The sequence below is a fragment of the Lasioglossum baleicum genome, chromosome 11, assembly GCF_051020765.1.
Source record: "Lasioglossum baleicum chromosome 11, iyLasBale1, whole genome shotgun sequence".
Taxonomy (NCBI): Eukaryota; Metazoa; Arthropoda; class Insecta; order Hymenoptera; family Halictidae; genus Lasioglossum; species Lasioglossum baleicum.
Window position 1 is genome coordinate 5,999,720 of NC_134939.1, and position 19,290 is coordinate 6,019,009.

General features: G+C 35.7%; 1 protein-coding gene across 1 annotated transcript; it reads right to left on the reverse strand.

The window, feature by feature from the left end:
- Positions 1-833: 833 nt before the first annotated feature.
- LOC143213816 (phenoloxidase 1-like) lies at positions 834-9,287 on the reverse strand. Its single transcript, XM_076434111.1, has 9 exons — positions 8,993-9,287; positions 8,401-8,593; positions 7,939-8,174; positions 6,679-6,881; positions 5,609-6,026; positions 4,704-4,832; positions 3,194-3,518; positions 1,528-1,751; positions 834-1,404 (listed from the first exon to the last, which is right to left on the reverse strand). Exons 1-9 carry the CDS (start codon positions 9,101-9,103, stop codon positions 1,195-1,197), a joined length of 2,049 nt encoding a protein of 682 aa, XP_076290226.1. The 5' UTR covers positions 9,104-9,287; the 3' UTR covers positions 834-1,194.
- Between the last annotated feature and the right edge of the window lie 10,003 nt (positions 9,288-19,290).

Below are 19,290 nucleotides of genomic sequence, written 5' to 3' on the forward strand. Positions count from 1 at the left end.
ATTCCTGGTTGTTACTACTGCAAAGTGGAGGTAGGCTGAATCCAATTAATTTCTTGTTTGACTTTAACTACTCTGAAAACGTGTTTCACATTTTTAATCCACGCACAGCTACAGTGAGCCACGAAAGTATTAGAACGCATTTCAAAACAGTATAACTTTCTTATAATTTTACCAAACAACCTGATGTTTTGTAAGCAATTAGAAGCATTGGTATACTAATTGATCTGCAAAAAAGATTTTCCAAAAATTACAATTTACAACGTTGCATGTAAAAATAAAAAGAGCATTTTTCAAAACTTTTTTATTTGGGCCCTTAATGAAAATTTAAAATATGTGTTTTGTAGATCTGTGTTCGTTATACACAAGAACTACAAGTGGTTAAATGTGGTGAAAATCATAGTTTATCGCGACTTTTGGTCAGTTTCTGCTTAAAATCCACAGATTCCTACATCTTTCATTTTTTACTTTTTCATGTAATTGTTAGCAATTGCAATTTTTTCAAAATCTTTTCTGCATGTTATTTAGTAAATCAATTCTTCTAATTGCTCAAGAAAAGTCAGGTCGTTTGATCCAATCATAAAAAAGTTTAAAGTGCGTTCAAATATTTTCGTGGTTCACTGTATATTACTTCCAAATACATTCATTTTTTTATTATAATGTTACAGTAACTAACATAAGCAGACTGTTGATAGTTATGAACTGATATTATAAAATGCGGTGATTTAGGGAATATTTATTAACTACAGAATTTATTAATAATATCAGTACGTTAGGAGAACATCTGACAAATGTATGTGTAATGATATAAAGTAAAAATCAATGCAATATTGGTTTTTATGACAATTTTTATTATAGACTTTATTGTTTACAGTTTTATTTACTTCTCCTGACATGTGTATCGATACTTTTCTAACTGATTAAACATTCAGTAATAGAAGAAGATATTAACAATATGTTTTGTACAATTCGACCATATAAGTTGTTATATAAACCAAATGTTTTTTTCTACTTTTTATGACTTTCAATTAGTTGAAGATTAATCTTCATGATTAAAATTACCCTTCACCTTTCTGTTTTAACATTTTTTGCTTTCTTAACATATTTCAAATTTCAAAAATCACCATTGTAATTGAATTTAGCAACATTATGCTCGTTAAAGTCGACATATATTAGACCATATATTAGATCACGTTATTAAGCGTTAGGCTTAATTTCATCCTCAAACTTAATCACCACGGGTTTAGTGTTCATATTTTTAGTTAGAAAGTCGGACAATTGTTGCACATTTTCGCGAGGTAGACGATCGAACGGATAGCCCATGGCACGTGCATCGGGATACTTCTTATCTCTCAAACCACAGTAACTGACGCCATCCTTACAGCAAGACGACTCAACCTGTTCGACCTAAACATTGAAAAATAAACTATTTTACTTCGATTATTCCCCTTCGTTTCCTAAATAATATTCGTATTTCACCGAACTATTGCAAATAACACTTTTCAACTGTGTCGATTCGTATTTACTTACAATGTCGCGAGTGTAATCTGACACCATAGCAAAAAGCACCATAGGGAAGCCTCCCTTGACACCTTTAGGTACTAACAGATGTTGCGGCCATCCACATCCACAGAAATTGTCAGGTTTAGGACATTCCGTAGAGTCTGTATCTCTAGGCGGGAACGTTTGTTCGAAAGGTATAGTTACCGACGAATCTGTTGACTTCTGTTGAATTACGTTCCGTCCTGGTTGCACTATAACGTTAAAAATACATTCTATATTTTATTGTATCTAAGTTTAATATTAGGTTGTCCCAAAAGTTTCTTCCGGAATGTGTTCCTTTAATTTCGCTAAATAAATACAAACAATACGATAATGTTTATGTTAATATTTTAGTACTTCTTAATATGAATTTGCATTATGTGCATGCATTGAAAACCAACTTTTGGGACAACCTAATATTTATTTAGCAATATTAAAGGATCACATTCCGGAAGAAACTTTTGGGACAACCTAATACTTTAGCCAACGAAAACTGATTGTTAGATTGGCACAATTAGCTTCGTGCGCTTTGCTAACATTTTTTCTGGTTCATTTTATTATTCATATTACTTATTACTGGACTGCGGATCATTATGCAAAATAAAAAATGTCTGCGTCGATTCCAAGACACAGAGGCTAAATAAAAATTTCTTTCCTGTTTTAATTATTTTATTACACTGACACTAATACGTTGACGTTCTTGAATATTTTAAATATCTCCACTGCTTGAAACTTTACGTACCAATTTTTGTCATAAATGCATAGAAACCGCAGTCTACTCAGCACATTCTATTTAAAAACGTATTGTAACATGTCCGGTTGCAAATGTAACTATGCTCTAATCGTAACAATATATTTCATATAATCACATATAATCTCCAATTTATATAATTGATTGATCAGTTCACCGTTTTGTTAATTAAATCCACAGAAGATATCGAAGAGAACCGAACGAATTTTTGCACCTAACCCATTGCACCTAACCCAGACCAACCTAATAATATACTTTTGCATCACTGTGCTTTATCTAAAATGAGTTTAATAATTACTGCAAGAAAATAATCTCTACAAAGATTGTTACATTATGTCACTTGAGACAACATAAATTATTTCCGGTATTGAACTATTTCTTAAGAGGGTCCTCAATTATTGATTTTTGATAATAGTTTCGATTTGTCAAAAGAATAAAGTTACAAATGATTGAAGCAAGCATACAGATTTCTCTATGAGATTATTTTCGGATCTGACACGATATCTCAAGAGCCAGTTGTTCGATAAACTTCAAAGAATCTTTAGCCGACTTGCCGGTATCGCTTCAATCAATATCGTCAGTATACCTTGACTTTTTCAAAGTTTTTACTCTGTCAAAAACCAATCTTCCTTGACAGAGGTGTGGTACAACCGAAAAGGAGGTGATTCTACATAACAAATAATAAGTCAAAATTGTAGAATAAAATTTTATCATTTGAGGCCTCTGTTCTCGGAAACAAAGCTTTACATAAACAAATTTTATTCCTCATTTTCGACTTAATTTGTTTATGTAGAATTGCCCCTAGTTTTACCTCCAGTTGCCTATTACATTGTATTTTACGAGTAATTTAGTACAATTGTGAGAAGTAACTGACAATGTATATGTATAATAAAGATAACATACGTGTCACAGAAAATTTGTCCATTTCGATCATCAAACCCTTTTGTTTAGCAAAACTAAACGGTTGGCGACGTTCGTCTTCCATCGGAGCGATGAAAATTCGAACTGTTCCCTTTTTTGATCTCGTAGTGGTGTTGTTGACAGTGATTGTGTATGTAAAGTTAGCATGATTCAAGTGAGTAAACTTAACGCGTACTGGTTCTGGAGGCAACCAGTCAAGTCCAGATGTCAAATCCACTTCGCTCTGATTCCAGAAAGTATGTAAAACGTTGTCCTCGTTATTAGTTGTCAATTTAACATCTTCTACTTCGATACCTAGATAATTCAACTACAAATGCCAAAGTGTATTAGTTAATATTTCTTTATCACACACGTGACCTGTTTAGGAAAGAATGGGATGTTTATTAAGGACTTTATTAATTAGTTTCTTCCAACCACATTAAAATATACATATTTGAATATTCAGGGCTCATAAGCCAATGTAAGTCCCCGAGCTTCAAAACTGATTGTGAGACAATTATTTGCGTCCTTTAAAACTTGCAGAACGTACCAGTATATCCAGAGCGGGCCGGAAATCGTAGTACAATCGGGCAGGGGATGATTCTACGTGACAAATTAAGAAAAGATTTCAGTATACCATTTTGTCGTCCGGAGCTTCGTTTTCGAGAACATCGAAAGTAGGAACCGTCTGACGCGTCTGACCATGATCAACCAATTCTACTCCTTGCGTATTTCGAGTCTCGAGCTGGACGAAATTATTCGAAAGTTATTCCAAACCTTCGAGTAATATAATAGATGAAAATTTTATTCGAAGCTTCGAATAAAAAAGTTATGTATCTATTATTCATCGAATAAATCCTCGACGAATAAAATTATTTCAATAACGAGACGAATGAAAGATACCTTTTTATTCGAACCTTCGAATAACGAATAAAAATTTTGTATCTTTTATTCGAATCGTTATTGAAATAATTATCTATCTAAATAATGCTCAACTCTGACTGAAACACGTGATACTAACTGACCTTTCAACTCGATTTTCTCGAAAACGAAGCGTGGAACGCAAAAATTTTATTCCTTCTTTTCGATTTTTCTTCACATGCAGAATCAGCCCCGCCCAGTTATACTACGATTTCCGGCTTACCCTGTATAAAAGTTTAGAAGAATATATGTATGTATTGGATTAGAACGAAAGTTCGTAGCGTTTGTAAATTAAAATTGAAAGCTAAAATTCAGATATTATTCACAGATTTATTCAGTAACATATTTTCCATCCTGTTCTATTACTTTTTGCCATTTTCGAGGTAACTTCTCGTGTTATTGAATAACTATATGAATAGATACCTTAATTTTATCTTCGATGCCTAATCTGAAAACGCTACGAACTTTCTTTCCAACCCAATATTTATTAAACGACAACATACGAATAAACTGCTATGGTTCCAATCAATTGATATGAGAAAATTGGATTTACTAATTGACTTCTAGACTTTTCATATGTACACGTACTAACCTGCGAAATTTCATACGGTGGCAGAGTGTTTTTAAATTCGAAGAAGACATCATTAATAAAACCATGCCATCTGTAGAATATGGGATCCCTCGGGGAAGTGGAATTATCACCCATAACGCCCAGAATTTCCTAAAAATGCCATACGCACCAAAATATTATTATTACTTGCACTGCAAAATTAGTACTGGCCTAAACCTACCACTGCCGCGCCGGTCAGATGACCGGTTTTATATTTTTCATTTCACAACTACTGAAATTATGAAGTTGCTTACATGGAAACTGGTTCGATAAATTTCTTCATCAAAGAACATATTGTAATAAAAAAATTGCACAAAATCTAAATAAATAAAAAATAGTATGTAATGATATTTGGTCCCCTCAGAGTTTCAAATCTAATCACGACTTCTCCCCTTCTTCCACTCTCACTTTTTTTTTATAAACCGGGACCTAACAGGCCCCATCTCCTGCCAGTCCGAACTAGTTCGATAAGGCAGCACAGGGACCCGCTTTTTGCATTACTACCTGTGGTGCCTTATGCATCGAACACATGCCACTCATGTTCTTGGCTGTCACCCATCTTCTTCTTCCACTCTCACTATCGCCTAATTTCAGCCTATTTCAGCCTAATTTTCAGCGGGACCTACTGTTAATTTATTTATTATATATGGATTCCGAACCACCTTTTGACAACAACACGCTGTTTAACTTCGGTGATCGAACGAGAAAAATTAAAATAAATAGAGTCATTTTTGTAAGCTGAAAGTTAAGCTAAAACATTTGTTAAAAAATATCAATTAATATGTCTTTCGAATCGTGAAGTCCCTCACAATATCTCGTGAGAAAAGATCGTACAGTCCTCTCTATGTAAATATACAAAGTATTTTCTACTTCGAGAGTATAATTACCTTATTACGATTGTCTGGATCATGGCAATAAGCAATAGCAAGATGGCCATTGTTATGAAGTTCGCCATAAAAGTCTCGATTAGGAGACAAGATACTGGATTCCACGATATTCCCTAATATATCGATGCCGTTTTGTTCGGTTAATGGTACTTGTTCGCCATTTGTATTCATCACTGATCCGGTGTGGATCGCGTTCAATATGCGCTCGCGCCATCTTTCTAGATCGTGGATGGTGAACTCTGCACCGTCTTCTGGTCGTTCTAGATCGTGGAGAACAGATTCGCTAGGACGAGCTGGCCAGGTACGACCAGTGGGACCGTGGAGCATTTTTGGGAAGTAAGCTTCAGTGATTGGCTCCCGCCAGTTGGTAAAGTGCTTCACACGTATCAGGTGGTTGCACAAACGTTCACAGTTGTAGCTGAAATAGCAACAGACAATTTGTAGTTGACATCTAATAATAGGGGATGTACAGAAGTCGACAAAGCACACCCTGTAAAAACGGATAACTTTTCCAAAATTCGACCACAAAATTTGAAATTTTTTTGGGATACTAGAAGAAGTAATCTAGTAGATAACGGATCAAAAAAATTTGCTTACATTGATATTGGTCGTAGTCACCAAAAGAAAAGTGAAGGTCAGGATTTTCAGCTTTTTTTTAAAAAGTCTATAATGAAAATTTGAAACATACTTTTTGTAAATCTAACAGCAAGTAAACAAATGTATCTGTTGTTTTTATTCCGAATTTACCATTATATTGAAATTGAATACAAAATAAGCCGTTTTATTTTCGAAAGCCAAAGTGACTTTCAATTCTCTATACGATTCTCATTTTCAAACGTTATTTAATAAAAATCAGAATTAGGAAACAATGTCCTTCGTCAGCTAGAAGACTCTCGATTTTAGAAATAAAACAGAAATGCTATTAGTTTTTGTTGATATTATTATGGTCTAATTATTAATTGATTTAAATCCTGTTACTTTTATTCGAAACATTTCCACGTGTTGCCTAAAAAACGATGATATTTCACGTGTACAGAGTTCGTGGGACACACTGTATATGTAACACTTACCGGGCTATAACTTGTTCATGCATGTAGTAGAACAGTTCACCCCGACGATCTTTGTTGACAATTTCCATTTCCGCTGCGAACGGGTAAACCAAATGCCAATGCCAATGGTGCATATTAAACCCAAGATCTTCTCTCCAGTATGCAAGACGATGTTCTATGTTAAGATCCGAAGCGGTGAAGTCTCTAATAATTTCAACAGCCGTCTAGAGTCAATAAAAATATTTTGACTTTAAAGAAATTCTCCGAATACTGTAAGTGCTACGAAGTCATTAAGCCTAATCGTGTAAATTTGGTGTACAGAGAGGGTTTACGAAATGGTGCTACAACCGGGAAGAGCTTGAAGCTACATTAAAAAGGAAGACGAAAATGTTAGTTGCGATAGTTTTCAAAACTTTGGTTTTAAGGGGGCAAGCATTACAAAATTTGAATGTACTTTTCATTTTATTTTCGATATACCCTCTACTCTCCCGACTAACTTTTCTTACTAACTCTTCCTACTCCTACGTTTTCCCCTCCATACAGTAGGGGCAATATGAAATAATTGATAGTGGGGGGACGGGTACACTAGTAATGTGGAGAGCGGTACACTGGTACAGTAAAGTCGCGATTCTTGTCATACAGCCTGTGTTCTGCAGGACAACTATCGCATAGCGAAATTAATTTTTTATAACTGCGTCTACCGCGCCGACAGCATGAAATACGTATCGCATGGCCGAAGCGTATCGGTGTGAATCACTACTAATCGAATGTACAAAAACTTCGTTATTTTTCATTATTTTTTTATGGGACTGTCACTATCTTATTTCTGGCATTTTTCTAATTAAAATAAGACCAAACACGATATAACTTCAACTGTATTTAGTGGTTTAATCGACGATGAGTTTTAACCGAGATATACCCGAGCCGAGATCAATCATTGCCGCCCTGCGGCGTTGACCGGCAGTAGAATGGGTAGGCACCTGACAACTATCGCGTACGCTGTCGTTGACAAATATCGCGACTTTACTGTAGTGAGAAAACCAGTACATACACTGGTAGTGCGAATCGTGAAGCTACAGTGGGGAAGAAGTTGTCTGGGCCTGACCAACCAGATCTACTTACTTACAAATGTTAAGCGCGCAAACTCGGCGAATTTTCAGACTCGATTTTCTTAAAAACAAAGTCTCATACGAAAAAATTTTATTCCACATACTTACGTGCCGCCACTTACCAATCACCAAATTAAGGCAATCCTATTAAATATGAGAAAATGTTACTTACAGCTGCCTGTGCACCGGACTCTGCAGGTATAAGATTAACGTTCTCCTTGATTTCAGTTAAGACCAGATCATCCACAAATTTGTCTGGGAATATTTTATATAATTGTGGTATTGGCAGATGCTTCGTCTCAGGATGATGTAAAATGGCTACTGAGAGAGCATACATAAACAATTCTACGTTCAGACGATCACGACAGTACACTGCTGTCGATAAGAAATCATCGTACGTCTTCGTGCCTGTAAAATATTATATTGGATATAGTAGTGTGTAGGCTGCAGATCTTTATGCAAAATAATAAATGTTCTTAATTAATTGTAAGATTTTAAATAAAAGTGTACAACTTCTTTCAATAATCGTAATAAATTGAAGAGTGTAAAAATATTCATAAATTCCTCCAGTGTCTTTGCAGTTTGATATTTTATCTAACAGTTTTCATAACATGAACCGTGAATTGCTACGAACCCATGAAAATATCGATAAGTTTGCCTGCTAATTTGTGATGGGCTGAGATAAACAGCGAAAAAGGCTCGTGGCGACCCAATTGCACAAGGTGTGCAAGATCCGGAGGATGAATCGGTTTCACATCAATCTTATGCTCGATTTTATCGGCGAAGCGCGAGAAGATTTCCGTCGCTGTGGATCGCGACTTTTCAGGCTGAAAAAATAAAGACACAAATATTGAACAAGCGAGAATTTTGTCCATCTCTAGAGTATTAAAATTTAATTTCTCAGTTACATTACGAACATCAGAAAGACTATAAGAAGGAACCACTAAAAGTATGTTTCAAAAACTTGATGAATAAGGCAGTAATTAGTTTCAAACATCATCAATTATACAATTAAGGAAAAAGTTTTCGCTGAAGAAAAAATTACTTCAAATGACCTAAGAAATCATCCCTGTCAAAGTTCTTCGGCATTTTTGGAACACTCATTGTAAGACGGACTAGCGCTGTCGAATCGCTCGAAAATGATTTTCAACGAATTAATGCCACCAAATTTATTTATTTATTAATTAACAAGAAATTAACAGAAATTAATTAACAGAAATACTTACCAAATAATTAACTGGTATATCAAAGGCGACCTTTTTCTGCCCCTTGGGCATGTAGACGGGTTCGAAGGGTCTGTAAAATAAGTACAAAATGCCCGACTTGTCGATCGCCATCTTGAATAGCTGCGCAACGAACTTCGAAAGCAGAAAGCACTGAAATCTAATGGAATGGAAGAAGTGTTGACTCCAATGCGATCGAAAGTGATCTGCTGAGTCGATGGAAATCCTTCCTTTAAATATGTGCCCGGAACAAGAAACATACTTGCAAAGATATAGATCTTGAATTTGTATTTGATTGAAAATGTACTGAAACAAAATGACGTTTGCGCAAGAAAATTATCTTTCGTCTTAGTATTTCAATCAAGCCGCCCGGCGTACAGTGACAGGTACATAATTATGCACTTAGCGTGACATGTGCAGGATCATTGTTTTAACAATTGTCCATCGTTTAACAATTTTCATCGAGCACTTGGAAGATACAATTTGTGTACTATTTATCTGGGCACTTTGAACTCTCCAAAATTATCATAATTCGTAAAATTATCATAATAGGATCGAAATCTTTACGACTGATCGATTCGCCGTAGGCAAACAGTCTTCGCGACTAAAGAAACTTCTTGTGTATTATATAGTATATTATATATTGAATATTGGACAACCTTGTAGAGCAGTAGACGATTTTTCCAATTTTGGTAATATTCATCTAATCTTTCTTCTTATGTTTATTCGTCTGTTTTCAAGTAATGCATTAACAATCTATTTAGTTCGACACTTGTTCGACGTAACAGACAGTAACGAAGGTCCCACAAAGTATTAAAACTGATGAAATGTTTGAACGTAAACATTATAATCATAAAGATCTAGAACTAAACTTAATTTTGTCCATCTGTTTTATTTTTACTGGTTTGATTAATTTGAATAAATTATTAATTTTATATCCCCTTTTGTAGTGTTCTTCGTTTCATTAATATTAGAAGATGTACAGTGGGTAACGAAAGTATTCGAACGCACTTTAAAACAAAATAACTTTTTTATAATTGTACCAAACGACCTGATTTTTTATAATCAATTAGAAGTATTGGTTTATGAAATGATGTGCAAAAAAGATTTTCCAAAAATTATAATTTACAAGGTTACATGCAAAAGTAAAAAAGGCATTTTTTAAAACTTTTTTATTTGGGCCCTTAATGAAAATTTAAAGTTAAAAGATTTAAAAAAAGGTTAAAATTAAAAGATTTGTAGATCTATGTTAGTTATACACAAGAGCTATACAAGTGGTTAAATGTGGTGAAAGTCATAGTTTCTCACGACTTTTGGTCAGTTTCTGCTTAAAATCCACAGATTTTGATGCGTGTCGTTTTTATCTGCGTCAACTGATTTCGATGAAATTTTCAGCATGTGTATAACTAACATAGATCTACAAAACATATATTTTAATTTTTCATTAAGGGCCCAAATAAGAAAGGTTTAAAAAATGCCTTTTTTATTTTTGGAAAATCTTTTTTGCACATCATTTCATAAACCAATACTTCTAATTGATTATAAAAAATCAGGTCGTTTGGTACAATTATAAAAAAGTTATTTTGTTTTAAAGTGCGTTCGAATACTTTCGTTACCCACTGTAGATATTTAGAAAAGATTCAATGCTGTGTATAATTTTCTTAAACTTTCCCTTGTCTATCATTGTATTATTATTAATGATACGATAAACAAAATAGAAAATACGTTTCGTAACTTTTTTATTGTAGATAAAAGTCTACAATGTAAATGACTGCAATTAATTGTAGCGTATGTTTTGTCGTGGATTAAGACAAAGCAATATTACATACGTGTTATCTCTACCTATTGTAGGATTGGATTGTTGTCAGGATGAAAAGAACGTAAGACACTCGTAGGATTAGAAAACGGTAAAATATATTTGAAAGAACAATTGTGCCGATAAATTGGGTTCTCGAGCGCAGAGATGTTGCCCAGGTAAGGCTGCAGCTGACTGACTCGGCAGTCGCCCCCACTCTCACATGTCCCCGTCCGTAATGCACTCACAATCAGTCATCCCGGCGCGTAATGTAACCAATCGGATCACTGTTCTACACTATGTATATGTACACCATTTTCTTGTTACACGAGAGTGTGTTAGTTCAATTTTTTTGTCGATAAACAGGAAACAATCCGAGGAAAATAAAATATTCCATTGTGAGTTTCTTCTTTCCTTATATTCACTGAATTCTCGTTTTACATTGGTCATAATACGATTCCCCTTCTATGCATAAGGAAGGATATAATAATAGTAATAAATAAAATATTTTCAGTATTATGCTTCGTCACCGAATCGACTCTGTTATTTAGCAATGTAAATATAATATGGGAATATCGAACGCAATAAGGTCGTTGCACTATCAAGTTATATTCAAACGTCTGTAAAAACATGGAAAAATTTTTTTCATGACTGAATCCACCATAGATTTGGAGACTGATGAGACTCTTTACACCGACTACTTAAAGCTTCACCGTTTTGTGAAAAAATAACCCTTTTTTGGTCGATTTAGCAAGCTTTACATGAGACGTGTAAACGCCATCTTTGCATTGTCTAACTCAAGTTTTGAGGAACCGTTGTAAAAGGGAAACTTTAATCTCGAAATCTGTAACAGATTCAATCACAAAAAACATTTTTTAATTGTACAACTACATTCGTGTGAATTGTATTTAATAAATTTATGCGTGCGAATATTCATGGTTTAAAAGTTATTCTGTATCTCGAGTACATGTTAGCGACTTTTACTAACAAAATTAGGTAGTCCGTGATAGTGTCTCCATCGTTCTACTTCGGTGTTAATAATTATTGCTTTTTCTTCACCTTGCATTGTACACGCGTTTGCGTATCACTAGTTGATCGACTTCCAACGTTCCAACCTTGTTCTATCATTAATACTTTCAATAAATTAAGAATAATGCAATAATATTGTTAAATTTGTTTCGTGTTGGTCATTCCATAGACATATAGAGATAGACTGCGCCGTCTTATGGGCGAGTTGAAGCCCACAATGGCGGCGCGCGGTACAAAGAGTGAGAGAGAGAGCATTAGCCGGGGTCCATAGCGCTCTCTTTCTATATGATGTGTCGACACATCAATTAGAAAGAGAGCGCTATGGACCCCGGCTAATGCTCTCTCTCTCTCTCGCACGCCGCCATTGTGGGCTTCAGCGCTTCGTTCAGGCCGCGCAGTCTATCTCTATATGTCTATGGGTCATTCGTACAGTGGCCGAATGATATGTCACTGAGTATTTTATATGTACAGGGTGTTCGGTAACTGGTGAAACAACCGAAAAGGTTCTACTTGGAAAAATAAGTCGAAAATATCAAATAAAATTTTATCATGTGAGGCTTTGTTTTCGAGAAAATCGACTTTGAATTTTCGCCGGGTACGCGTGCACTTGATCACGTCTTGTTATAACGGATCTCACTGTAAATCATTGTTTCGATTGAAGTTTATGTTGATAAATACACAGTGTCACGGAAATGTTTATTTTATCCATCATCGAACTATCTTACCTTTATCGCTAAACGCTATAATGCGATCCGTTATAACGAGACATGATCAAGTGTACGCGAAAATTCACAGACAATTTTCTCGAAAACAAAGCCTCGCATGAAAAAATTTTATTCTATATTTTCGACTTATTTTTTCATGCAGAATCACCCTATTTTCGCTTGTACCACCAGTTACCGAACACCCTGTATATTTAATATATTTCTACCGGGAAGAAAAGAGGAGAACTGAAAATATTAATGACGATCTTCCGTTTCCGGAAGGGCGATATTCAAATCAATCCGTTCAGAGTGGAAGCCTATAATTTGAGTAAGTGGCAGTCATATTCAGTAAATATTTATGGCGGAAATAGGGCAGCATGAATAAAGTATAGCAGCGAGGTGGCGTCGGACGTCTTCACAACTACTCCCTACAGTCGTTCCTTAACTTCGGACGAGATGGAGCGGGGGCAGGAAGTATTTCAATATTACTACCCTCTTTATTCAAAGGTGTTACTGGCCACGGGACTTATGCCCTTCGATAAATCTCTGCTTACAATCATTAAGAGAATAGTTTATATTGGGCTTCTTGTATGCTGTATATTGATCCAGGTAACGGAATATCAACTTGCGGTACAATAAAAATTAGACTTCCCTCTAGTTTGATCACACTGACAGCTCAGTCGTGAAAGTGGTGACATTAGCAATTCGAACAAAACGAAAAGTGAAAACGTAATTTAAAGTATTAGGGGTATTATAGAAATTATTTATTATTTATTATTTTCTATATTACAACAAAGACATTTAGTGAATATATCCGGAGTCCGGGTGTATGAAAGTATACGGTACAGTGTGAATGTGAAAGTGTAAGGAAAATGTAAAACGAGCTCCTTTTCTTGACCGGAACGCTGGAAATAAACTTTATCATTATTTACAGCGAGACTGCGGATCTTGTAGATCAGTGGTCGGCACGGAGGAGACTCTGCAGGCCGCTCTCGGCTCGCGCCGCCTCCTTTTCCCACCGCACGTCTCGCTCTCCGTAACGGCCCTAGTCCTCAGGCCCGTAAATATCCCAGACTGTATGAACTGCGCGTGGCGCATTAGGGCGACACCCGTATCAATAGGTTTCCACATTACCGTTGAGGTACTATTGTCAATACGTTTTTTTTATGTGGTTTCCCCTGTAGGCCTATTCCACTCTGCTGCATGACAATTTCTGAAACTAACTTTGAACAATAAATGCGGAAGAGAGAGAGAGAGAACTACTTCTTAATTCCATTGCCAAAATTTTAAACAGTCATTCAGACAAACTTCTTCGTGGACGTTTAGATGTACTCGGAATATCAGATATATCAAATGAAAGATTAGATGTCGCGGCTTGCATCGCAGACAATAAAGAAGCGTCATTCAACCGGGTGCGCTTTTCCGATTTAATATTCCGCATTTTATAAAACGAACATACGCACAGATATGTCGATCCGAACATTGAAAAAATTCTCAGTGCGAAATTTCTGAGGAGAGGATATCTTGATTCATTTAATATTTTAAAAAATTCGACACTGTTTTCTTCCCTAGTCTTCAGAGGAACTTTTTGATGAAAATCGCGAAGTTCCTCTTGATACTCGGAAGCTTGTTCTTCGATTATGGCCGCGAGGGGGTTCTGAAATAGTCTGGAATCATTTTTAAGGGAATCGAAATCAGTGAAACGGTTATCGAAGTATTTGTCAAAGTTATATATATTTATATTATATATATTATATAATTTATAACTTAATAACTTACTAATTTATAACTTACTAATTATATTATATATATTTATAACTCTCTCTCTCTCTTTTCCGTGTTTATTCGTTCAAAGTTAGTTTCAGAAATTGTCATGCAACAGAGTGGAATAGGCCTACAGGGGAAACCACATAAAAAAACGCATTTACAATAGTACCTCAATGGTAATGTGGAAACCTATTGATACGGGTGTCGCCCTAATGCGCCACGCGCAGTTCATACGGTCTGGGATAGGTACGGGCCTGAGCTGCCTCGAGGACTAGGGCCGTTACGGGGAACGGGACGTGCGGTCGGTGAAAAGAGGCGGCGCGAGCTGAAAACGGCCTGCAGAGTCTCCTCCGTGCCGACCACTGTTGTAGATGATATTCAAAATTGTTCCTTAAAATCATTAAGGGAAGAAATAACATTCAATTTAGCTTCTATTCCTTGCAATCGATGCAGATCATTTTTATTTTACATAAAGATCCGCAATCTATTTACAACTATCTAAAATAAATTAAATATTTTCAGGCTCAGAACCTAGTTATTGTGGATAAAACACTAGCCAATATAATTTGGATGTTATCATACACCTGGGCACTGATACTGTTTGTTCTACGGTACTGTTCTTTTGTGAAGTACAGGAAACTGGTAAATGGAAACTTACTGTTTCCTTAATAATGGCTTAGTAATTCCTTAGTAATGGCTGCTTACTGTTGCGTCGAATAGAAAACAGTCGATCGAATTTTTATTATGTTGCTAAATGTACGATTGTGATTGCAGACAGCAATAATGTTTTGTGATATTGGAAATTATATACAATCGATGACAGATCCTGTGGAAATCGAGATATTCAATAAGCAAACGAAAAAATCACAATTGTTAGTCACAGGATACATAGGTAAAGTTATTCAACAGTTGGATATTGTCACGTCCGGTGATCCAGCCATTAGTAATAATTGATATAAATAACCATTGTTCGGAATCCGAGACTAGTGTTTAGGAGTGGACTGTATGGAAAAATGGAAGGGTCGGGTGCGAACACAGACGGGAGTCCGGATTGGGGAATCGTGTGGGAAGCGTGAGCGGAAGGAGGCCGAACGAAAGAATTGGAGAATTCGTTGCACGTTAGGTGTTGAATAGGGGTGTGCAGGTACCCGAAGTTTATAAACTTTCGGGATCCCGACGCGTACCCGAACAAATTTCCCGACCCGACCCGAACCCGAAATTTCGGGTACCCGCACACCCCTAGTGTTGTAACGTGGTTTATTACACGCAATCGCGTAAACGACAAACAAAAAGGACCAAGTCCAGACAAATGGGCGCGATCGAGACGAGCGAAATTGTTGATCCCGAATGGCAGAACAAAAACGACTTGAGCAAAGAGCGCGATTGACGTGTGAAGCGCGTGAACGATAGAACGAATCTCGTCGTCGAGGTAATGCGAGCGATTAACGGTGCTTCTTGGTAATCACGTGATCACGCATCGCCAGCGCGATACCGGGAATCGCCAAAAACATGGGCTTCGCGTACAGTTGATCCTCACGAGCGTAAATCCTTGGTCTATGTAACGCGGGGAGCTACTGAGGTTCGTATCGCTCCGCCTGCGACATCTTAAAACTAACTTAATACTAAGCTTAATCCTAAACAACCATGAATACAAATATTTCTTAATTTTGCTTAATACCTTCACTAATAATGTTACGCGGGAAATAACATATCAAATATTATAATTAATAATGAATTGTCGTATACTATGTCATACTTGCGAGCGACAAGAGATAACCCAAAATACAATAGGCGACCGAGTGATGAAACAAAACATCCGTAGGCCATATTCAGCACAAACATTGTAAAAAAAAATATTTAGCAGAAACGAAACACCGACAGAACTAAGAACGCAGAAAAGACGAATTATAGACTGGTGTGAACTATTCGGGAGAACGCGCAGAACAAAGGATCCAGCCAAGAGAGAGAATGATGCAAGATTTAACCATCCGACCAAAAATGCAGACGACAAAATTGATAAGAAAACGATTACGAAGAAGAAGCTAATCGGCTCCCACGACGATTAGGCTTAGAACAGCGATTTCCAACCTTTATGCTACTACGCCTGCCTAAAAAAAAAATTTTTTCCGCGCCTCCCTACCTTTTGATAGCTATAATAATATAGACACGTTTTAAATAATAACGTTATTACAAAAAAGTACTGGCGCCTCCCCTGGGGACCAAGCCTTCCAGGTCGGAAACCGCTGGCTTAGAACAATGCATGGACCAAACTATAAAAGGGACGACTCCTCATCAGAAGCAGTTCAGTTTATATAAGAAAGTTGTTAGAAGTTCACGGTTCAATTCATTACTAGATTCAGAAGTCGATAGCGAAGTTAAGTGAAAATAAAGGCGCGAAAGTGAAATAAAAAGCGTGTTAACCCGCTGGAATCAAAATCATCGATCATCATCTCTCCACCCCGGACTAACTCCGAATCTTTTTAACTTACTTCTCATCAACAAAATCTTTTATTTTTATCACCAGAAGTTGAGAAGTAAGTTAGAAAGATTAAATACTTACCCTACTTACTGTGTAAATGAAAATGTAATCATGGAAAATAGATATCTAATTTAAATTACATTACAGTCATACATAGCCTACAAGGAGTGCCAGCGGCAATCGCAGCGATACATCGGGTGATCGTTCGCGTGCGCGCGTCAAGTGATATACGGCAAATAAACGTTTAAATACTTCATTATGTTTAATTTTATTGTGTTTTATATGTATATGAGAATACAGTATATACCTTCAAACTAGTGGGTTATCAAATCATTTCAACGAAAAATTATTACATTAGTTCTGTTCACAAAAATCGATTTTTTGAAAAAACCAGAGGTCGTAGACAAATTTTGAGACCAGATTTGAAATCAGCGTGAAAAAATATACGGGAAATGATATATAGCAAAAATTAAAAAATTTTTTTCTGCCCGTGGTAACGCAGAAACCACATTTTCTGGAAATTGTGAAAGTTTAACGAACTTTCTCAAGGTTAAAAACCGTTCGTACCGTAATCTCCCTATTTTTTCCATATTCTGCAAAGTTTCAGCTTTAATTTAAAAAAAATTCATCGCTATACCTCATTTCTATCGAAAGTTATTTCTTTTTGAAGCGAGGTAAGTCATTTGTACCCACCGTGCGCCGTGCCGTCCGGAGGGCCCGGTTGCGAGGATGTGTCGTAGGCACGCCACGAGCAGCTAGTTAATTATAATATTTGATATTTTATTTCCCGCGCAACATTATTAGACAAGGTGTTAAACAAAATTAAGAAATATCTGTATTCATGGTTATTTATATAAATTATTACTAATGGCTGGACCACCGGTCGTGACAATATCAATTACATAAGAAATACAATTGTTTTTCAATTAAAATAATAACACATATTATTCTATGGTCTACTAGGAGAAATTTATTCTAAACATTCAACGTTTATTACGTTTAAGTTATAAACAAATTCCAATTTTTAGTGTTCTTTTTACCACGCTTATATTAGCTTGCCGAGTTGTCGATATTGTCGTTGTCGTTGTATGCGTCAAATCTTTTAATCGAATTTTAAATCACTTCCCGATGAGCTAGAGACTCAAAACTTTAAACATAGCTCAGAACTGGATGACAATGCAATATTAAAAAACAAATTTTTAAAAAAACTGTGCGTCTACGAGAAAAAAAATATCTAAATATGAACCGTCACACGTCACTGCGCGACGCTTGGTAGTACGTCATCACGTTCTTCGATCACCACTCCGTGCGACAGCTCTCCCTACTCCACTACGCGTTCCCATTCCGACTCATCCCCACTCCACTGACCCACTTCACACCGAAGGAGCTCAGTGTAGTGTTCCGTTCATTCAATTCCATTTCTGACAATTTCGGGCTCCATCAAGGGACGTTATCTCTCGGAGTCATCCCCTCATTCTATCTCGCGTATTTCCATATCTTACTATTTCATACCAGTATTACTATATCTTGCGTTACATTTAAAAAAGAATAAAAAGTAGAAAATAAAAAAATATAGTTGTAGTTCAGGAGATATTTCAATTTAAATAACTCTAAAACACCATTACTGTAATACTTACAATAAGACGTTAACGTTTACTTACTTGTGTAACGTCTTAGTACGACAGTAATGGTATTTTAGAGTTATTTAAATTGAAATATCTCCTGAACTATACTAACTTTTCGACATACATAGGTTAGTACTTTTTTATAACGAATGTCCAGCTGCATCGATTGATGTATTAAAAATACCTCATTCCATTAAAAAAAAAAAAAATGAAGGTGACCTTCATATTTCTAAAAAAAATTACATAAAAACAAAAATCTTTTTGGTCCTTCAGACATTTGACGTATCTTTAAAAACAACAAAGATATTTAAGGTGGTCAAGTTAGGTGAAATACCCGGTATATTATACTGTTCATGAATTGTGTTCATTAAATGTAAATTGCTACAATTTTAACGTACCTCGAGAATATTGAAAATATTGTAGAAAAACTAGTAAATAAGAAAAGCCAAACTTAACAGAATTTCTAACGGTAGAAACAATAAAATATTCTTAAAATTTCGAAAGGCTGAAACCCTGAATTATCTGGACCGGATATACCTAATCTGGATGAAATGGCCTGATGCACATAAGATTCAATTTTTTCTTCTCTGTGAAACACTACAAATTGTAATTTTTACTTGACATTCGAATTTTACGTATATTTAAATTCACAAATATAATCATTTATTGTAGACAGTGATGCTTAGACCGCGGATCTTTATGCATTAATTTAATTTTTATTTATTTCAGATCTGCAAAGTCTACTACCGTTGGAAATAAGATTCTATTTTATTCCACTTTCTCTTAAAATTCGTTCACAAAAATTATAAATTGCATGAACATCCGCAGTCTAGTGATGATATTTTGAAAAGATATAGAATATAGTCATCATCATTCCATCATCATTCCATCGCTTACTCTAC